This window comes from Fukomys damarensis, unplaced genomic scaffold (genome assembly GCF_012274545.1).
Source record: "Fukomys damarensis isolate Sample0158 unplaced genomic scaffold, DMR_v1.0_HiC HiC_scaffold_38, whole genome shotgun sequence".
Classification (NCBI taxonomy): Eukaryota; Metazoa; Chordata; class Mammalia; order Rodentia; family Bathyergidae; genus Fukomys; species Fukomys damarensis.
In genome coordinates, this window is record NW_022900950.1 from 69,164,030 (window position 1) to 69,185,882 (window position 21,853).

Below are 21,853 nucleotides of genomic sequence, written 5' to 3' on the forward strand. Positions count from 1 at the left end.
CAGAATTCCTCTAGAAGACACAGAAGAATAACATGACTGAGAAATGAAATGACTTGCTTAATACCTTGTCACTATTAAGAGGCAGAATAGGAACTCTGTACACAGATCAGATAAATGTATGTCCTGTTGCCTCTTTTATTTTACTTCATGATAAGTGCAGGAAAATACTCCTGAAAAGGAGAACAAGTTTGGAATCTCTCATCAAAGGAACTTATATGAATACAAATTCCATTCTGTTCCGCAAAGAACCTACTCAAATTTTTTCCTCAGGTGTTCAGCTGATGGACTGTCTTCAGTATAACAACCATTGGAAAATCGACTAATATAGCAAAGTTGTGTTTATTTTCTACATATTGATAGAATACTTACTCTATGCTAGGTATTATTCTGAGCACTTGACAAATATTCACTCAATCAATACTTATAACAACCCACTGAAGAAGGTACAATTATTAATATCGTCATGATACAAATGAGGAAACTGACACCCAGAAAAGGTAAGAAATTCACTTATGTCTATATACCTGGTAAGAACAGTGCTGGCCTTAGGCCCACACATTTTGGCTTTGGAGTCAGTATTAGTTTTCTATGCTATCATAATGAAATAACATAGATCCAGTGGATCAATCAAGAGAAATGTATTTTTACAGAGTTCTGAGTGTTACAGGGCCTAGATTAAGTCTCACCAAGTTTGGTTCCTTCTGAGGACTCTTCCCTTGGCTCCCAGATGATCCTTTCTTTGCCGTGTCCTCACGTTGATCTCTCTGTGTGCATGCACCCTTGCTTTCTCTGTATGTCTAGATGTTACCTCCTTACATGGACATCAGTTAGATAGGGTTAGAGACCCTTGTCCCTCCTTAAAGGCTTTCTGTCCTATACAGCTATATTCTGAAGTATGGTGGATATAAGTGGAGCAAAATCCAGCCATAGGTATAGTCCATGCTCTAAGCTACCATCTAAGTGAACTTTCTACTAGGAACACAGCACCCTCCCTCTCCAACTAGAAACCACAATACAGAACATAGGAAAACCTAATACTAAAAGCACCAAACCTGTACTTGCCCAAAGGCAAAGGAGAAAGATTGTTATCAGCCTTCTCTTTTTCCATTGTAAATTCCAAAGGGCCAAAAGAAAGGAGGGGTTTATGTTATTACAGCTCTTCTTTTTTAAAATTATAGACACACATGCTAATTACCCTAGATTGTCCTATAGGACACTATGTAATGTTGGAAATATTCTTTATCTGTCGTATCTGATGTGATAGTCCCTAGCCACATGAATATTAAGTTTAAATAGCCACAAGTGGCTACTAAACTGAATGGTACAGTCCTAAATGGTTAAATTAAGAGCCAACATGTCTACTTTTTTCCTTTGAACCTAGTACTCACCCACTATTTCATACACCAATGAATTATACTTGTCTATGCAGTTATACAACTAGAATATTTGGGTCATCTTCTATATCTCAAATCTAATGTAATCCATCACCAAGTTTATCTTGGTTTAGCGCCTTCAAGAATATTTCAAATACACACACACACACACACACACACACACACACACACATCTATTTCCACCATCGTTGCCACCAAGGTTGATGCCACTATTATTAGTTAGATAATCACAATATCTCTTTAACTTAATTTTCCCTGCAGGCCTCTCAGTTTTCTAGTAAAGTTATATCATCCTCACCTCACAAATTTGTTCTAAAGAAAATATGACATTGTTGAATGTTTGTTACATATTGCATATTGTGCTAAATTCCAAGTAGAGTATCAACAACAAGATGAACAATTTCATCCTTTTAGGATTAGAAAGGCATAACTAATACGAAGTCTGACCATTACTAAAAAATCTGCACATCAGCTCCAAATAAACTGGCACTGTGCACAGAGTAATTTTCTATTAGGTGTGCTAGGTTAGTACGGCAAAGGAGATTAAAATAAATTATACTCAGTCTTGTGTCTGAGATACTACAATGTGCTGGGATGAGATGTAATAAAAATAATATCTTTCACAGCTTTAAAAATAATAGGTAGTGAATGTTAACTTTGTGGAAAATTCTTTGTATAAATGCTAAGAAAGGTTGTCATGTATCAAAAGCATATGTGCCTTGTACCATATATCTTTCATCAAAAGATTATTTTAATCATGTGCACATGTTATTAGAACCTTCTGCACTAAAAGAAACTGAAAATTAGAGGAGTTGGGTACATTCTGCCAGTTTGCAGAACCAAATTTCAAACCTGGTATTGCACCACACACAGACTCACCACCTACAAAGACACACAAACACACCATGAAATCCTATAGTCTTAAATACCAGACATTCACAATTGCTCATTTAATTAACACAGTTATCTTATAAAGAATTTTCCAGTTTTTAATTATGTGCAAAATAATAGATACAGACTTGGAGCTCATGTCCATAATGATTCATATTCTGTGCCTTTAGGTTCACCACATGTTCTCCATTCCTCAGCCATTTGAAATGAGTCTTCAAAGAATAGAAAAATATGATTCTGAAGAGCTTTGCCCTATTTGCTCCTGTGGGAATTTGAATGCCTAAATACAAAAATAAAAACCATATTTCTGTCACCATCTTGATGACACTAAGCACGCTACAGGACCTCTCATTAAATGACACCAGGAATCATAACCGTGAATTTAATAGCATATACCATGTGCCTTCAATAGTAGGAACTGGTAGGAGGAACACACTTTACATGATAAATAACACATCACGTGGTATTCTAATTGTGGATCAGCACTACATGAACAAATACAGGTGTGAGCCAATTGTAGCATCCTGATGTAGTATTGTTTAACATACCCTTCCGGATACTTCAGCCTTTGTTTGTGGGGGGCAGGGAGGAGGAAGGAACGAGGGAATGTGGGGATGAAGGGGAGGAAGATAAAGAAAAGGAAACAGAAAGAGAAAAACTACAACAATATCTATGAGATTTATCAGTTTGAAGCTTATTGATATACAGGAGATCTAAACAGAGTATCTGGCTCTCTATTGCTTTGCCCACTAATCAAAGCTTCCTTAAAGTGAATAAGGATTTTCAGGGTGCCTTCGTCTTGTGCATGTGTGGAAATGTCAACTGATATCCCCAAAGACATATGCTATAAGGCACAGGATGAGGCTAGAGAACTAAAGTAGACAGAAGATCATCTTGCCCTATAGCCCATGTGAAGGGAAAACACTGTCAGGTGATAAGTATTTTTGAAAAATGCATATAAATTAATCTTAGTCAAATCGTACTAAGTGGACAGAATGAATCACTATGTAATAAAATCATACAGTACACTTTTTGATACAGTGAGAATGTTTTTTAAATAAAATCTACCGAATATATCTGGCTTTACTTTAAAACTTGAAAACATATTTTTCACATTTTAGAGATCATTCTGAAGTACTATTATTTTGAAATAAAATGAATCATGGTGAAACAAAAGTCACAAAATGCTTTAAGATGCAAGGTGAAAAAAATAATTATCTTCCATTTCTCCACATAGCTTTATTGCTTAGAAAACTAAATCAGATATGTGAAAGTATTTAAGTAAACACATAATTTATGTCTCTAACATATTCTTTGTATATCAACTACGATTTGGAAGTTGTGTCTTTACAGCATGAGAGTGGCCATATTTTTCATATATAGCAATGAATCATATTCAAGAAATTGATTTGGGATAAATAGACAAATAGAACTATAGATAGCTTTGTTTTAGTTCTGAAATATATAATACTGAATATTTGAAACACTGTGAAAAGCATGTGTTTGTCATTGATAAAGTACTTTATCATGACGAGTCTAGTTTACACACAACATTTTCAATCTAATGTATCTGAGAACCAGTAGGTATGTCCTCTCAGAGGAAAAGGCCATATGGTTTTGCACGTTAAATTTTATGTCGTATGTCCTCTCAGAGGAAAAGGCCATATGGTTTTGCACGTTAAATTTTATGTCCCAAACACTACAACAGTTTCCATGCTGAAATGCTGGGTTTATATTTTTCATGAGCTGTTCACAAGTTTGTTTTTCTGCATAATAAACACAAATATATACTTTCTATTAAATTTGAGACAGTCGTTAAGTATACTGTCAGTTAAATATTTTTATATTGTCTTCTAAACTCTTGACACTAAAATGCTATGGTTTCTCTTCCTCCCTATTCTTTGGATTAATTATGAAAATCACTTGTAGAAATGAAATGAAGCTAGGAAAAGAGGAAAAACTATAATATGAATACAATTACTTTTCCCTTGGGTTTTTCTTTATTAACATTATGATTTATTTTCAATGAAATAATCCTGAATTTCTCTTTAAATCTTTTGGGAATTTTACACTTTCTGATAAAGCCAACACCATGTGGTCATGAGATTCTCATCTAAACATGTTATTGTGCTCACCATGATTTAATGTAACATTTGTACTCAGCATGGAGCTTAAGCTATACTGCCCACCATTATTTTACATAGTAATGAACATACTTCAATGACCACTGAGCACAGCAAACCTTTGAAATAGTGTAAAATTTGGAGAAAATGCTCAATATAAAATATGTGGTGATATTAAAACAAACTGTAAAAATTGTATTGCTGGTAGTTTAGGAAGACCTACATTACTTTCTACCCTCATCCAAAGCTGGAAAGGCTGTAAAGCTCAGAGCACCATAAACAAATATCGTCAGACATGAACACAAACACACACACACACGTTTCTCCCAATAAATTTCTCCAAAGAAAGTAGTGGTCATTTCCTTTCATCCTTCTATTATGCTACAATGAAGAAATGCTTTGCTTTTCAATACAAAACCACATATGTATCATGATTATGAAATAATTTAGGAAACTTCTCAAAAACAAAGTGTCATACTGAGTTTTTGCAACCCAAAGTTTGCCTCCTCTTCCCTTACCAGTATATAATTCGAGTATAATTTACAAAAGGTTAAATAGCAAAGCCATCTTCCTAAAACCCCCCATGGCAAATCAGCATTTTCAAAATATTTTCAATCAGATTGGCTGCATCTTGAGTGCAAGCCATGGAAGCTACAGAGAAAAATAAAAGGTTGTAGGCATAAAAGTCTTTCGTAGACAGTTGATCTACCAAAGGAAAGACATGGAGGTGGTTTGGTGAGAGCATGAATGTGGGTGTGAAAATGACGTGGTTTGGGGGAAATTGTGGGAATCAAGTAAGAAATGGATTACAGAAGTTGAATCTGAGTAAAAGAAGTGAGAGAAGACAAAGGGAGATGTTCTACATTTCTGTACTGACCCAGTGGGTAGGCAGTTTATGGAAATAGGAACTAACTGAGGATGAATGATTGTGCAGGAAGATAGATGAATGAGGCTTTAGACATGTCTAGTAACTCCAGACAAGTATGTAGAGGCATCCAGTAGGCACTTAGGCAGAGGGATCTGAAGCTCTGGAGACAAGTGAGAGTTGCAGGATTTAGAAAACAGTAGCATGTAGGTGGCAACAGACCTCAGAGGAATTCATGCCACTCACTATGAAGAGCAAATAGAGGAAGAAAGGGAAGTGATCCAGTTTTTAATCAAACAAAAGCAGCACAATGCTGTCCATTATGCTTACTTTTTTAAAAAGATAAAAATGAAAGTAAGTGATTGAGAGAATGGAATTGAGAAATCTATAAGAATTTTCGTGTAAAAGATCAGTGAAAAGTAAATACATTAATTCTTTCAAGAAATACATAAAATTAGAAGTAAACTATAAAAATTCATTTGAGTGTATACAAGAAAACTTGACAGGACTATAATGTTCAATATTAAGGGAAGGTATTCCAAAGATATCAGTTCTTTAAAATTAATTGTATTGCTGTTAATAATGCTCAATTTTCTTAATTACTTTAATAAGCAGAGAGCAAGTCTGGAAACTTGACAATTTTTGTAAAGAGGTTAGAGGTGGAAATAAAGATTAACTAACTTTTCAGAAATGTAGTTAACTTCAGATTTCATTTTACTATATGCTAACAAATTTCTGGTAATAAAATTTGAAGTTATAAACTAAACAAAGATGTTGCCAGTCTTAATTTATTGAACAGATAAGAGAATAAAGAAAATTTTCTAATGGAAAAAAATCACAAAACTTTACAAAAAAATAAACATATAATAAAATTTAAAATAATGTTTGAAACATACATATAACAGAATATACACTAGTATAGAAGTATATCCTACAAATCAAAAGGAAAAAATAAATACCTTGCTTTTCACTCAGACACTTGGTAAGTGTGTAGTGCTCTCGAGTAATCATATAAATAAACAAAAATAAATAAGAATTCAAGTTTTATATATGTAATCAGTGGAAGTAAACACTGATACAAAATTTTGAAGGCAAATAGGAAATATGAAGTCAAGGCCACAAAATACACACACACACACACACACACACACACACACACACGCACACTTTGTCTCAACAAGTTCACCTCTAATGTATAAACCTTGTAACTCATAAAGATATATATGAACATGTTTTTATCAAATTTTTTATTTAAATATTTGTATGGTATCAGATATATAAATTTAAGTGTCTATATAGGTGTAACAATTTATATGTACCTCATTAAACAAATCTACGTAACTATTACAAATCATTTAGGGAAATGTATAAAGTATAAATATATTTATAACATGCAGGAGAAAATGAAGTGACAAAATGATATGAACAGATAGTATAATTTTTAATATAGCACACAGGCATATTTATAGGACTATATGAAATATAGCCTTGACAATGATGCCTTAATAAACATAGTAGCACCAAGACCAGTCATGTAGAGGTACAAGATCCCAATGATGAATGTAACTGTACTGTATACCTAAAATGTACCAATAAACTCAATGAGGAAAAAAAATAAACATGGTAGCTAAGCCATACTATGGACCTGTTGGTGGAAGGATGGTAGACAGGATATTGTCCTCCCTCATGAACAGTGTACAGTATATAAAAAATCGAATAGATTCCACATATCTGAATGAGCACTGTGAAAGTGAGGTAAATGACTACGCTCTGGTAGAGGTATATAATCAGGATCAAGAAGTTACCAAAGGTACTTCAAGGTCCAATCAAGGGAACCCCAACAGAAGACCATGATATGAACTGAGGCCAAGTGGAGCCCCTGTCCACTTAGGTACCACCAGTCATCCCATAATAGAAACCACTAGGCATCCAAAGGAAGCTACAAAGAATCATGAATCTCTTTCTTCCTGATGTTATGCAGATACAGTTAGCTCGTCTTCACTTTCTTATATATTTATTTGGGTTAGGGATTCTAAATTGTAAGACTGATACTTTCCTAAAAAGTTTCATCTAAAATTTAAAACTCAAGCCCATGGGGAAACTAAATTTTGAATCGATTTGGTATTTGTATTAAACGTAAGCTCCTTAAACCTGGAGAGACTAAGTTACTGTTAACTGGCAGGCTGTAGTATTCTATGTGACACATGAAGGTCAGCATATTAATTTTCTACTGCTATGAGACAAATTACCACTCTAAATACCACCGAGAAAGAATCATAGTTAATATGGTTATACATTTCCTTCAAGGCTTAAATGTAAATCAGATTAGTAGCTACCTTTTTATTTAACATCACACAGAAGAATAATAGATATATTTATAATACACCTCTGACAGGCATGGAAAATTAAGCTTGATGCCAGTGAGTGACACCCACAGAAGCCCAAATTCTGCTTATCACTGTAAGGCTTACGAATATGAGAGTAGGTAAAGAAAATAAAGACTCACACATTTTCTTTTTTGGTAGCTATTTAGAGGGCTTTTACTTTTGCTCTTTTGTATTTCCTATATTTTTATTATCTTCTGTAGTGGGCACATATTATTTTCATGGTAAACATTCAATTTATACTTTTTATATTTATAAATTGTGCCTCCAGGAGCAAAGAATCAGAAAACTACTTGCCACGATATGGGCCTTTCTTCATAGCAGTAAATGCAACTTGAGTGATGTTTCTGATTTCCTACTTGTGAATGTTTGGGGCCATAATATAAAATGGGAAGCGTAGTGTTAGGAAAACACTTCATTGCCATTTCAAAAGCTGTTATACCTCTGAACTTGAGCCCCTAAGGTGCCACTGCTTAGGCCAATCGGAGGGAGCTCCCAGAGGTTTCGATTTGGTCACATCTCTATGGCTTTGTGTATATACAATCTGAAATTTGATAAAAGTAGCTCATGGTGAGTGCTAATGTCACACTAACTGTGAGACTAACAGCAAGAGGGCTTTTAGAGGGCAGCTGTGGGCCTGGATAGACACTGTGTGCCAGTGGTGTGAAAGGAGCCGCTGTGCTGTTCTGTCCCTGCCAGCAACCTTTAGAGTCTGTCAGGACAGGCTCAGAGGATAAGGTTCCTATTTATGCTACAGGTATGCATCATACAAAGAAGAAGGTGGTATACACATGTGTCTTCTGCCAAAAAGACCACACTAACTTGCCCTGAAATGTATACCCACCTCAGTGTGTGGAAGTTAATGCTATACTTAAATATTGCAGTAGGATTTCCTACTTACTAAGTTAAAAAATTATGAAACCAATAATATTGTCATGCCATTAATTTGATTTTGACTATTATATATATATATGTGCGTGTGTATATATAATGTTTCCTTAATTCTCTAAGCGCTTTCTATTTCCTTTCACAATTAAATCCATACTCAAACTTTAGGAATAATTTATCTGTGAGTTTATGAGACTGCTACCAATCATTGCAGTTATTCTAATTTTTCCTTTTTATAGTCTTGATAAAGTGAGGCAATTGTGAAACAATATATTCAAATAAATGGCTAATCACATAGAAAGACAGCAACCAAACAACTCAGAGTTGTTGAAGAGTGTTTGGTTATCTTCTGAAATACAAAAATTCAACATTGGGACAATAAAGGAGACTGAAAGAATCAAACGATCAGAAAAGAAAGTCTAGGATTTTCAAAATCCAGACTTCACAGGTTTTAAGAGCTTACTGCTCGCAAATTCATCAGCATAGTGACTGATAGCCAAGTCTTACTTTTATAAGTATAGTTTGGCTGAATTACAACCATGGGTATCCATTCAAAAAAATTTTTTAATATGACTGCTTTGTTGCTATAGTTCTTTGCAACTGCACAAGTAAGTAGCAGGGACAGAGACCACTTGTACTGCAAAAACAAAAACATCTACATTCCAGTCCTGTAAGAATACATTTTTACTGACTGCTGATGTAGGGCATAACTGAATTCATATGGTATTAACTGCCTTTTTAGAAAAAAAAAAAAAAACAATATGTCTTCAGCTATCTGTCTACAAGCTTGGTCAAAAATCGTGCGTTTAAATTTTTTAAAATGTTGCATTGAAAGACACCGTGCCAGTAATCCCACTCAGAATGCTCCCCTCTCTTGGAACACACTTAATCCTACCCTTCCTGCCACTTTCAGAAACAGGTCTGGAAGTACTCTTTCAGGTCTTCGCTGAGTTTGATGAAAAAGAAAATACAGAACGCGGCTGCTGGCTGCCATCACAAGGAAAAGCAGGCTTATAAAATCACTGTGTACCCTCATCCACTTTATTTAACAGGCCTAGTCTCTTGTAATTTCTGGTTCTTCCCCAAAGTCAAAGTGACCATGCAGAATAAATGTTTTCAATTGACTTAGGACATGGCGGCCACAGTACTGTAACTAAAAGCAGTCAGGAAAGAAGACGTCCAGAACTGCTTAAAAAGGTAAAAGAATGACGGGATAATTGCTTGGAAGTGAGGGGGAGTATTTTGAGGGAGTAAATGACTTTTACCTCAGTAAATTATTTAACCTTTAAACAGTCAACATAGTTTTTGATTACACCGCATGCCTATCTCCCGCAGGTCTTCTACAGAACAAAATACAGAAAGCAACTGAGTGACAGTTTATATTTGCTAATCACTGGCTTACACATTTTATCAAAAATTTAATGAAATAATTCTGATAATAGTTATTTTAAAAGATCAAAGGTAGTCATACAGAGAAGTACGTTTTTTTAGAAATTAAATATAGAAAAATAAAAACATAGAAACATATTTAAATAGAAATATATATCCTTATCAATATAAATTACTGGAATATAAAATTGCCCAGACAGCAATTTATTTTTCCTGAAGAAGAATCCCAGAGATTTTTGCTTACTAATTTTCCCGGGGAAGACTTCCAAGCAGATAAATGAAATATTTCATCCAAACCAGTAAGAGAGTGAGGCCATTTCATTGAGGGGCTGAGCAGTAAGAGAAATGGAGCAAGTGAAACCATTTCTGGGATCTGAATACAAGCAATGAAGGAACAATTGTGAAAACTTCAAAGTTTTGGCCAGGATTGAGATTCTACTTCATCAAGAAAAAAGTGTGAAGCACTTTTGAGGGACCTCCCATTCCTACATTTCAATTCAATGTTTAATATTGTTACACATTAATTCTTTAACATAATATTAATTTATAAAATGTGGTCCATAGAGCTCTTTTGGTAAATTATTTCCTCCATGAGATATCACACAATGTCAAGCAGGTCTTTCAAAAAAATCTTGTGATGTTTGCTGAGCTCCTGAATATTTAAGCATGTCATTTCCACTGCCTCCATTCATGAAATATTCGAAATCTGACCTTAACCAATAATGTGGGGGCACGTGCTGCTCCTCTCAAGAATCATTAGTCATTGTTCCACTAGCTCTGGCCATACAGTTCTGCAGAGATGTCTAAGGCAAACCTGACTACTTCAGTCCATAATGGGGAAAAATCTCTGTGTTCTCAGCTACTTAACCACGGTTTTCATTCTAGCTTTTGCATACAGTGCTCTTCTCCAATACTTAAAGTTATTTCATAGTTTCTAGCTCTCTGGACTACACATCTAACACCTCTTTTACCCCTTTGAACTTTTCCACCTTTGTTTAGCTTTTAAGAAGAGCGTACATTTGTCATTTACATTATTAATATGATTTCTCAATGTTAAATCTTTTCTGCTAGCTCTGTGAATTTAATTTGTCTGCTGCACTTTAAAATTTCATTATTCATATCATTTTCTTCTTGTCTTTTTTCCTTTTTATGAATTTCCGATTCTGTGTCATAATAATCTCATCTTTTGACACTGTACTCAGATGGATGGTCAACTTTTTTTAAAATCTTGCTGTATTTCCCTGCTGATTCTCCAAGATGATTTTTGTTTCCCTTTCCCTTTTAATATTCCAAAGGCTCATTGTTGCAATTTTCAGTGCATTCTAATATGGGATATTTACAGGAAAGGTATCAGAGGAAGCCAAAGCCACAGAAAATAAGCTGACAATCACAACGCTGGGAGATTTTCACAATCTATCAGGTTTTTATACAGTTCAGTTTTGTAAGACAGAAACGTGACTTTCTCCTCTGAATAACCCTAGTTCCTGGGACTCTCACTGACAGTGAACTTCCTGTCTGGAGTCACCTTTCCTCTTTCTCCACTAGAACTTTCCACCAGTCTTTTCCCAGTGAAATTTTTGCTTTCAATACATGTGAAAAAATAAAGAGGAAGAGAAATACAGAAAAACAAAAGAGAACAGGGTAGCTGGGCAACTCTTATGTGTTCAAAGGAAGAAAAAAAAAACGCAACAGAAATTATAAAACTCTACCTACCAAAATTCAATAGTTTAATCATTTCATTTCATTGCCTACTCATAACTTCTCCCCAGGATTTTTTATCAGCAAAATGGATGAGACAAAGAGACACTAATGGGAGAGAGAACAGACTGAGGAAGTGCAGATATTACTGAGGTGGACTCAGAAGTAGCAGACGGGCTACAGGACAGTGGCTCAGTCCCTGGCATACCTCTAAACTGATAACAAAAGACAGACAGAGACAGGAGAAAGGATCTTTCTCTTTACTTTCTCTCTCTCACTAGTTTGTTATGTTTTTTAAATGAAGTAGTATGCATGGTTTGTCAACTAAGATTTTCAACCTCAAATCTTAGTCCCAACTTAGTTATGTTAAATAGATTTCTGTTTTGTGAAGCGCCACTGTGTTCCATTTTCTGTGTTTTCACAGATATTCTAGTGGGAAGTTAGGACTGGGTAATACAAATGGCACTCATAAGGAAAGGCCTGGTTCTTTCTTTTTAAATCTGCTTCATCTGGCTACTACTCCTCTTTTGTGTTTCACAGCTGAATGAAGGCTCTAAGTTCTGCCTGGTGCCTACAACTTCTACTTGTGCACTTGGAACCATTCCTTGTTCCACAAATCCTGTGAAAACTAGCTACTTTCTCCAGCCCTTTGGGAAAAAAGAAAAGAAAAGAAATAAAAAAACAGCGCTCTTCACACAGCTCTTTGGCATGGTTCTCAGTGTCCAGTGCTGTAGAAGATTGCCATGTTGCAGAGCATGACTCTTCCCACTTCGAGGAACCAAACTCTATGCTCTTCTATTCTACCATTTAAGACCATTTATCCTTCCTTGGAATTTGCTTTGTTCAACTCCCACTCCTACTACTTGCTCTAGGTGGGGGAGCATAGGGAAAATCTGTGTCAGAATACTCGGGTTTGCACTCTTGCAGTTGGCCCCTATGGAGTAACTGATTTTTAGACACGTCCTAGCTTCTCATGGCCCATTCAATGTACTTATTGTCACAGGTCAAAAAGAATCTCAGGGAACTGCAGAGTCCATCAAAACGGTAGAGTGTTATTAACTACTATGTATACTGCTGTGAACATTAGGCAGAAATCCTGTGAGTTGCTATACATTTCAGCAATTAAAGAAATGTCAATTATGAAAATAAATCACCAATTATCTGAGATGTAGGGACTTGAAGGTGTTCAGAAAATATATAATTCATCATGTTTAAAGTCATTACAGGTTTCTTTTCTTTTCTTTTCTTTTTTTTTTTTTTTTTTTTTTTTTTTTTTTTTTTTTTTTTTTTTTTTGGTACAGGGGATCAAGCTCGGTCCTTGCGCTTGCAAGGCAGGCAGGTAGTAGAACCACTGAGCTAAATCCCCAGCCCAAGACTACTCTTTTCTAATTCAAGTAGGAATTAAAAAAAAAAAGTTACCACAAGCAGGAAGAACGCATGAAGTAATGAAGGTCAGAGCACATTATTGGCTTCATACCAAGAGGTCCACAAGAAATACAGTTGAAATCACAAGAGAGAATCACATATAATTTTAAATTTTCTTTTGGCCATAATTAAAGAATAAAAATGAGAAAGCAGTGAGATTAAATCTAATTCAACCCCAATATATCCAAAATATTAACACTTCATTATGAAATCATTTCAGTGCGTGTGAATTGAAAATGCAAAATCTCATGCATATTGCATATTTGAAGAGCATCTCAGTTTGGACTAGTCATATTTCAAATGATCAGCAGCTACACAGAGCTACAGGCAACCACAGTGGACAGTGAAATTCTCGAGTTTTATATCATCATCATTCCTTAAGAAAAATGTTTTGGAGAAAATTTCTAAAAGTAACTAGTGATGTACAGGAGGTAAAGCATATACTAATTAGCTTGATTTAGCGATTTTACTACCTATATCTCAAAGCAACATGTTGTACATGATATACACAGTTCTTAAATTTATTCCTTGAAAATAAAGAAGAAATGATGTGGAGGAATAAATAGTGTGACAGGTAATGATAAATTATTTTCCTCTTACCTACACAAATCTTCTTTTATATGAAGGGAAATCAATTCCTTAGGAATATGGAAAGAAAGTACACTCTCTGACATCTGTTCCCGGATTTGCATCCACTTATTATCAGAAGTGGGAAATCTATATAATTTACAGACTGGGTTCTTTAACACTGGGAGAGAAGAAAAAAATAAAGAGGTCAGAGTTAAATTATAAACAAATGTAGATGAAATGAAGCTCAGTCAACAGTACCAATAACCAGGGTAGCATTATGATTATTTATTTTGACAGAAGATATTCTTTATTAGAATTCATCAGTATATTTGAACTTCTAAGAATTTTATTTTTATACCACATTTTCAGTAGTTTCTGGAGCATCTTATCTTTGTTGAATTAAAAAAATGTATAAATGTATACATTAGACTCTAGGTCATACGTGTAGCTAAATATGGTTTCCTAAGTCACAGGTACTTATTGATTTCTCCCTCTTTTAAACTTTGTATGTACATGTGTGGGGAGGTACTGGAGGTTAAACCCAGGACCTCTGCACTAAGTTATACCCACAACTGTCCCTTTTTAAAAATTTTGAGACTAGGTAGTTGAAGCCTGGACTCAAAGTTGTGATCCTTTTTTCTCAGCCTCCCAGACTGCTAGTATTACAGGACACTTCTAAACATTTTATAAAGCATATGTGCCCATAAGTATAGATAATAGAAGTGCACACATAATATCCAGTTTGAACAAATGTTTTCAAATTCCTTCTGATCACTCTTAGTCAACTTCACTTACTGGCACATTAAGTAACAACACATATGTTAGTTCAGAAATTTCGGGATATTCTACTAATAAAACTTCTCATATGTCAAGAAGGTTTATTTCTTTTGCTTAAAATGTTTGAAAATTCAAATACTAGGCCTATTTTAATGTGTTGATGTGTCAATAATAAACTTTCCCAAGTCTCCAGTTCATCAGAAGCAAGAGAACAGAAAGTGAAGAAATTCTACTTAGGATAGATGGGCAAAGATTAGGGAAGAATTAACAGTTATGTGAACAACCTGTTTAAAAGTTCAGGAAAATAATGTAGAGGTTGATATTAAAATAATACCTCACAAAAATAAAATAAAATAAAACCTCACGCATTTTCATTAACCTACAACACAATTCCAAACCATATATTTCAGATTAGAATGCTATTCCATTAACGATGAAAGCCACCAAAGTTTAATGGACAATAAAAACATCATATCCAACTCCTGCCAAGTTCTATTATTAGTTAACTCTTGTTTACAATAAAACAGATTAAAAATAATGGCAGATATTGAAGTGGATGTAAAACTTCAAATAGTACGGAGCATGGTGAGTGATGTAAGTCTCCTTAACATACAATGAAACAGGTCTTTCAGAATTGCTGGGTTCTATAAGACTGTCATATTTTATTCACTAATTTTTAAACATTAAGATTTATCTTTCTGAACACTAGAAGGAGTATTTGTTCATTCTTCTGCAAACCTATCAAAATTGGTGTCAATCAAATCAGAAACTTTGATTTCAAACATCACATTTTTCAACCACCTGACGCAAATCTTCTCAGGTGGTTGTGTACTCCAGCCAAGAATTAGGCAGAGGGCTCACTTTTAAACAATACCAAAAAATCTATAACTGTGTAGAATACTTTCAGTATGTTGGAGAGAAAACATTTTAAAATTTAGAGCTGTACGTCCAAAAAGATTTTAAAATACATCCAGGATTTTTCATTTGTCAATTAGGTTTCATCAAACACATATAGAGTTCAATATATTTATTTCCTTCTAGCTGAAATGTAAGAATTTATAGCCAGTCAATAAAAGAAACTACATTTCATTAATTTTTAGAGTTACAATATTTTCTACATATAAGAACTTTGCTCCTTTTATTAGCATACCTCTATAGAGTTGAACAAAAATACATTCCTAGTACAATATGGTGTCAGACCAGTTGTATCACACAGGATGAGCTTTTATGACTCATAATACCATAATATTGTTAGGAATGTGAATGCATCCTTTTATGGTCAGACAAATCTTAAGTCCCTGAAGGGTCCAAATTGCTCCAGAGCAACACATGTAGGTAGATACTCAATTTATGTGGTTCATCTATATGTACTACAGTTGCTCTTTTTTTTTTTTTCAAAATTACATAAAAGCTGTACCTTCAAAACCAGCTAAGGATCCTCGGAATTTTCTTGCCCTTGACAAGTCAATAATTATTTTTTAGACAATTCATATTTTGAATTATATCAGAAAGTATAAATTTATTTCTCTATTGATCCCCAAACAAGTCCTTTAACATTTTTGTTGTTTTTCACTTCAAAGCTTTTCAATGTGTTCCAAATTTGAAACGTCTGTTGAAACAGCTTCGGGAGAAATTAAGAGCAGTTTGATTAATGAGCTATGGAGCTCTCTTCTGATCAGCAGGCACACATCCTCCAAAGACTGAAAATAATGCAATGGGGGTTTTTTTGGTTTTTGTTGTTGTTGTTGTTGTGGTTGTTGTTGTTTTGTTTTGTTTTGTTTTAATGAAAACACTTGAGTGAAATAATCCAAAGTCCGGCAATTTAATCATGCAAAAACATCTATAACTCCTCCCTAATTTTTTTATGTTACTAGTTTTGATGTTTTGAGACTCAGAGGCCTCCACATATAATTACAATACCATATACGATGGTCAATATCTCGGTGCAGACACGTTGGGGTCTATGTTGTAACTCGATGTGATCCAGCAGCTTCCCTCTTTGAGCACCTACTTTGCCTGAGGCTGAGACACCAATGCATATCAACAAATATCAAGTAGTGGAGCACGAATTTAAAAACAATGAAATACAATCTGACTTACAACTGCATTCCCATTTATTGCACTGATTACCAAATGAGATGATCTCAACTCAAAATTCTCGCTGTGCAGATGGTGGGGACTTGTAGTCATCCTCACATAAAAGAAAAACCTCGTACTTCTGGATCTTACATCAAACCATGGGCCACAAATGATGAGTGCTTTTGCCAACATTTTTCAACACTTCTCCACTATAGCACAGATACAATTGCAACAGTTCTGCACACAACTTCCAGCTGGGTAAATTCGCGGAGGATTGCGTGAAGAGATTTCCGCTCAGACTCTGCACCATGCCAAGTGTTTGTTCACGTAGCAGCAGGTCTTCTGACCACACAATAGCTTCAACCCAACAACAATAACTAGGCAGCATGTACTACAAATTCTTTTTGAAGATGGACCTGTGTATATTTCCAACTCCATTTATTTATTTATTTATTTATTTATTTATTTATTTATTTATTTTTTGGTACCGGGGATTGAACTCTGGTCCTTGCGCTTGCAAGGCAGGCCACCGAACCGCTGAGCTAAATCCCTGGCCCTCCAACTCCATTTTTACAATGTTTTTGCTAATACCATTTCTAAAAAGATCACACGGCAGATTCTACTAGAGAAAAGTAGGTGCAGTATTTTGATCTGCATTATTCTTGGTCTTGTGATGACTTAATGGAGGTAAAGTTCTGAGCATCTCTGGATCTCACTGAATATGTTCTTTTTATGGTTCATTTCTTGAGATGTACACAAGAATGGGAACATAAATGACAAATTTATTTTCTTTCAACATGGCAGGCCAACACCAATGTCTAAACTATTTCTCCCAGACTCTGCAACAGGGATGCTTAACCAGGTAGCGGGCCACCTGCTTTCTATGGGATTCAGCAGTTGTGAATGCCAAGCTGCAGCAATTCAGAATAGATCCGAGTAAAGCTGCCAAGGAAACGTTCCACAAAATGACAATGATACATGGAAAAGACTGTGGCTCAAGCAAGGCAGGGCAGACAGAAAGATATACCAGAGCTATCATAGGATGATCTTCTATTTTCCACCTGCTAGGGATATCAGTGAGTTGATCAGACAGAATTTTGGAAATAGAATCCAGGGTGCAAGGGATTATCCAAAAGCTCAAACATTTATTTCATAGGGTTATCTTGTATATACTCCTGTGAGGTAGTTTATCTGCAGTTGTCTTCACACACTTCCTTCCTTTCAGGACAGGGTAGAAGTTTCATATTTGAATGGAGTCTGACTTTATTGCTTTGGCCTCACAATCACTCTTTTAATATACTTAAGATTCTTATAAAGAATCTATCCATTCTGCAGTTTCAATTATGCAGTTGTTTAATTAATTATTCATCTGAACATGCATACATTGCTTATTCTCTAAAACTACCTTATATTTATTAAGGATAAGTCTTTTTAACTCAATCAGCTACTTATACACCCTCATTTGTACTTGAAAATGTCCTAGATTTATATAAACCTGAATTTCAAGTTGGCTATTTATAAGATTGGACAATCTAAAAAGCCTAAACAGATCACAAAAACACCATCCTGGGCATAGATACAAGGAAAGAGAATAGAAGAGGAACTTGGGTGGAGCCCAGAAGATGCCGAATAAAGGCAGTTTTATAAAAGGCAATGCAGGTGAAAAAAAAATTCAAAAGTTAAAATTCCAAGGCATTTATAGTGACATTTTTTTAGGTATGTGATAAAATCAAAATAGTATGTGTACATATATGTACGTATGTATGTATTGCTTTTTGAGATAGGGTCTCTCTGTGTAGCTCAGGCTGGCCTCAAACTTAGGGCAATCCTCCTGCTTCAGCCTCCATAGTGCTGGGATTACAGGTGTTCACCACCACACCTAATCTTAATTGTATTTAAATTGAAAGCAAAAAATTTGAGTAGAATTAGTACGGAGGCTCAGTTGTACAATGCACTGCTTCCCCAATCCACCCAAAACAATAAGCTGGACGTCTATCTTCAATTTAAAGCCAAGAAAGTGAAAAACTATAACAGATGCCATAGTAAAACATAACAGTATCATTGTCTCTAACTGCTGGCACTTGGTGAATTTGGTGTATAGAACTTGGGTTTAGATCTTGGGTGGTCAAAACAGACTTGCTTTCAGCTCTGCTCATTCTGTTGCAGTCAATAAAGGATTCAACTAGAAAAGCTAGAAGTTGGCTCATATTCAATGCTGAAAAACCTAGAATGGCCACTAGTCTACCGCAGTCATCAAGTTGTTTGCCAGCATGACTCTGCTCAAGGCATATCGTGTATTGAAAAGGAGACAATCACTCTTTTAACTCCAAGTAATCATTCCATAGCCCCGCTCAGCTAGCACCTCCTCCTAGAAGTTTACTTTAGTATCCAATACTTCTCTACCACATATGTCTTTTTACTGCACTTCTCCACCTACCAAAGTTCTTACCGAATTATGTTATATGCCTCGGTTTACTGGAGCTCTCTGTTTTCTATGGTCTTCCAAAAGCCCATGTGTCAATGGTTTTGACCTCAAGGTGGCGCTATTGGGAGAAACGTGGAAAAATTCTGGACGCAGAGCTAATGGAAGATTTAGGCTATTGGAGGTGTACTCTCCAAAGGTAATATGGAACCGTGGGAACTTTCTATTTTGGGGTGGGGGGGTCTGACTCATTAGTGGAGCAGTTTGCTACACCACATGCTCTCACCAGGATGTGCCAGCCTCAGAAAAGGCCCAAAGCATATATCACTACATGTTCTTAGATTGGAATCGCCAAACCTGAGAGTCAAAATGAATATTTTCTCTTTAGCAATGCATTACCTAAGGTACCTTCTCGTGGCAATAAACAGTTGACTCATACACTGGCTCATGTCCTCCCTAAGAGGTGAACTTTTAGGGTTGTGGGCAGGATCTGTGCAACTATTTTCTTTCTTTATTTTTTTCTCCTGTACTCAGCACAAGGCCCAGGAAATGCAAACATTCCACAGAAATGCAACTCAGGTGTTTCCATCATTAGTTTTTCCACAGCGAACAGCTACAGGGCCAATAGTTACTTGAACCGAGGGAGGGAAAGGCAAAAAGGAAAGACACAAAAGCCCCACTTCAATGGAGAGCACAGCCTCAGAATGAGAGAAGAGTTAGTCAAAGGTAAATTAAGTCCTCCTCATACTCCTCCGTAGAATGTCAACTCTGTGACCATATCACCCTATGCCTTCATTATTTTATTTTACTTCAGGTGGCAAGAGAGGAGATAAAGGGAATTAGAATAGGAACAGAGTTGCAGTATTTAAAGACATTGACAAGATAGTTTCATGGATTCTTAGTGAAATTTTCTCTTTCATTCAAAGTCACTTAAAGTTTTAAATATATTGGTACAGAGTAATGAAAATATATAGAAATTCAAAAACACTAATGTAAATGGATTGCATCCCAATAAAAAACAGCAAAGGTTGACTAATTAGAGGAAACCAAGAAGGAGAAAAGATCATTGTTATAAGCTAAATGGCCCCAAGTTTATAATAAGAGAGTTATAAATACAAGGGCAAAATCTGTTTAAAGTGTCTTGAAAACAATATATCTACATTAATATTAAAATGATATCATCTCATACTTGATAAGATAGTATATTTAATACCTGATGATTGCAAAGACAATGAGGGATAACCTTGGATTTTCTGTTTGATCGGAATTTGTGTGGACTGAGAATGAGTATCGAAGGAAATATTTTTGACACCTCTTATTCTGAATCATGAATAGAGGTGTCCGTGAGAAGACTGTGATCTCAATAGTTAGCTAAGGTGTACGGTATTGGAAAGACCACTGGAATCTGTAGTGCCATAAGAAGCGGAAAATACTGAAAATGAGAATTTCATAGTAACTTTTGAGGAAAGTAAATTATTTCCTTCCAGACCTAAATGGTTACATTTGAACAGCTTTCTCCTGGAAAAAATGTTCAGTTATCATTTATCTGAAGCAGAGATTCAAAGGTGATACACACCATTAGACAATTTGTAACATGTATTGCGTTCCTATTGCATTCTGGTCCTGGAGATCCCCAGTGCATGCAGGAGGAAAGGGGCGCGCTGCTCCTCCACCGCACTCTGTCCTGCTCTCAGGCCTCCTGGGTCCCCGCCTGCTTTAGCACCTTCTGTTTCCAGGCATGTGCCCACTTCTGGCTGGCGACCACCCCGGCAGCAGAGAGGGCTAGACCTGGGTGCTCTGCACCTTGCGTGGATATCAGTGAGAGGACTGTATCTGCACCCAGATTACCACTCAATTTTTGGAGCTGGTCCCCACAAAACTTGGGAAAGAAAAGTTGTTTAAGATCCCCAAACCCCAACCCAATCATGTTTGGGCAGAAGCTCAGGAATCGCCTTTATCTGAAGGGCCAGGTCGGAATTGACTATCATCTTGCCTGGTTCTATTGAAAATTAAGGTGTACATCCAGCAGGGCTCAAAACTTGTATTCCTTAATAATAGATTTTATTGTATCAATAAATTATGGATCCAGTGCTCCACGAGAAGATTTTTATTAGGTCAATGGGAAAGGGTGCAGGTAAAACAATGTGGGATACAATTTGTAAGATGTAAGGGTGCAGTGCTTGTTAAAATGTGTACTATAAATACCAAAAAGGAAAGAAAAGAAATAAGCACTGCTTCTTCTTTAGTAGCTCATACTCTGGCATCTTCTGCAAAGCAAAGGAAGCAGGCAATTGAATTGTACTTGGGCAAATGGTTCTTTTGTGAGGCATGAAGTAAAAGCTCCAATAAAGTATCTAAATAGAAAGGAAAATTTCTTGTATTTTTCACTGCCAGCAGCACAATCACTCATGTCTGGTTAGATTCCAATGGAAATTGCTGCTATCACCCATGCCCTCCCTGAGCATGGAGGCAGCACACATGCTCACAGGTAGCATGAAAGTGGTCTGTGAAGAAACTAGAGGATACTTTCATGAACCAAGAAGTACAGGCTGAATCAAAGAAGATGCAGTATCAGGTTTAACGCTTGCCTACAGGAGGAAGCTCACTCAAAATGGGACAATAATAAGAAATTTTGGGACAGAGTCCATTAGCTCTTGTGATTTGGCATTGTGATATAAAGATCCATGGGCTGAAGAACTCTTTAAAGGTTTAATTTTATGAGAGAGAGAGAGAGAGAAAGAGAGAGAGAGAGAGAGACAGAGAATGAATCCAGAAATGCAGAGAAAAGTGTCACCTCAACAAAATTTTAAAAGCTTATCTCCAGTCAAGATTTGGGGCTGTAAGGACCAGGGATTTAGCTCAGTGGTTCTGGCACCAGCCTCGAAAGTGCAAGGGCCCGAGTTTGATCCCTGGTACAAAAAAAAAAAAAAAAAAAAAAAAATTTGGGG

At 35.8% G+C, this 21,853-nt stretch overlaps 1 protein-coding gene across 4 annotated transcripts in view; it reads right to left on the reverse strand.

Annotated features, from left to right (window-relative positions):
* The window catches only part of Inpp4b (inositol polyphosphate-4-phosphatase type II B), a 943,087-nt gene that overhangs the window by 176,385 nt on the left and 744,849 nt on the right, over positions 1-21,853 (reverse strand). For all 4 annotated transcript variants that reach the window (XM_010639876.2, XM_019209903.2, XM_010639877.2 and 1 more), the window contains one exon: positions 13,658-13,805. In XM_010639876.2, the coding sequence (XP_010638178.1) occupies positions 13,658-13,805 (148 nt within the window). The remainder of the gene's footprint in view (positions 1-13,657; positions 13,806-21,853) is intronic.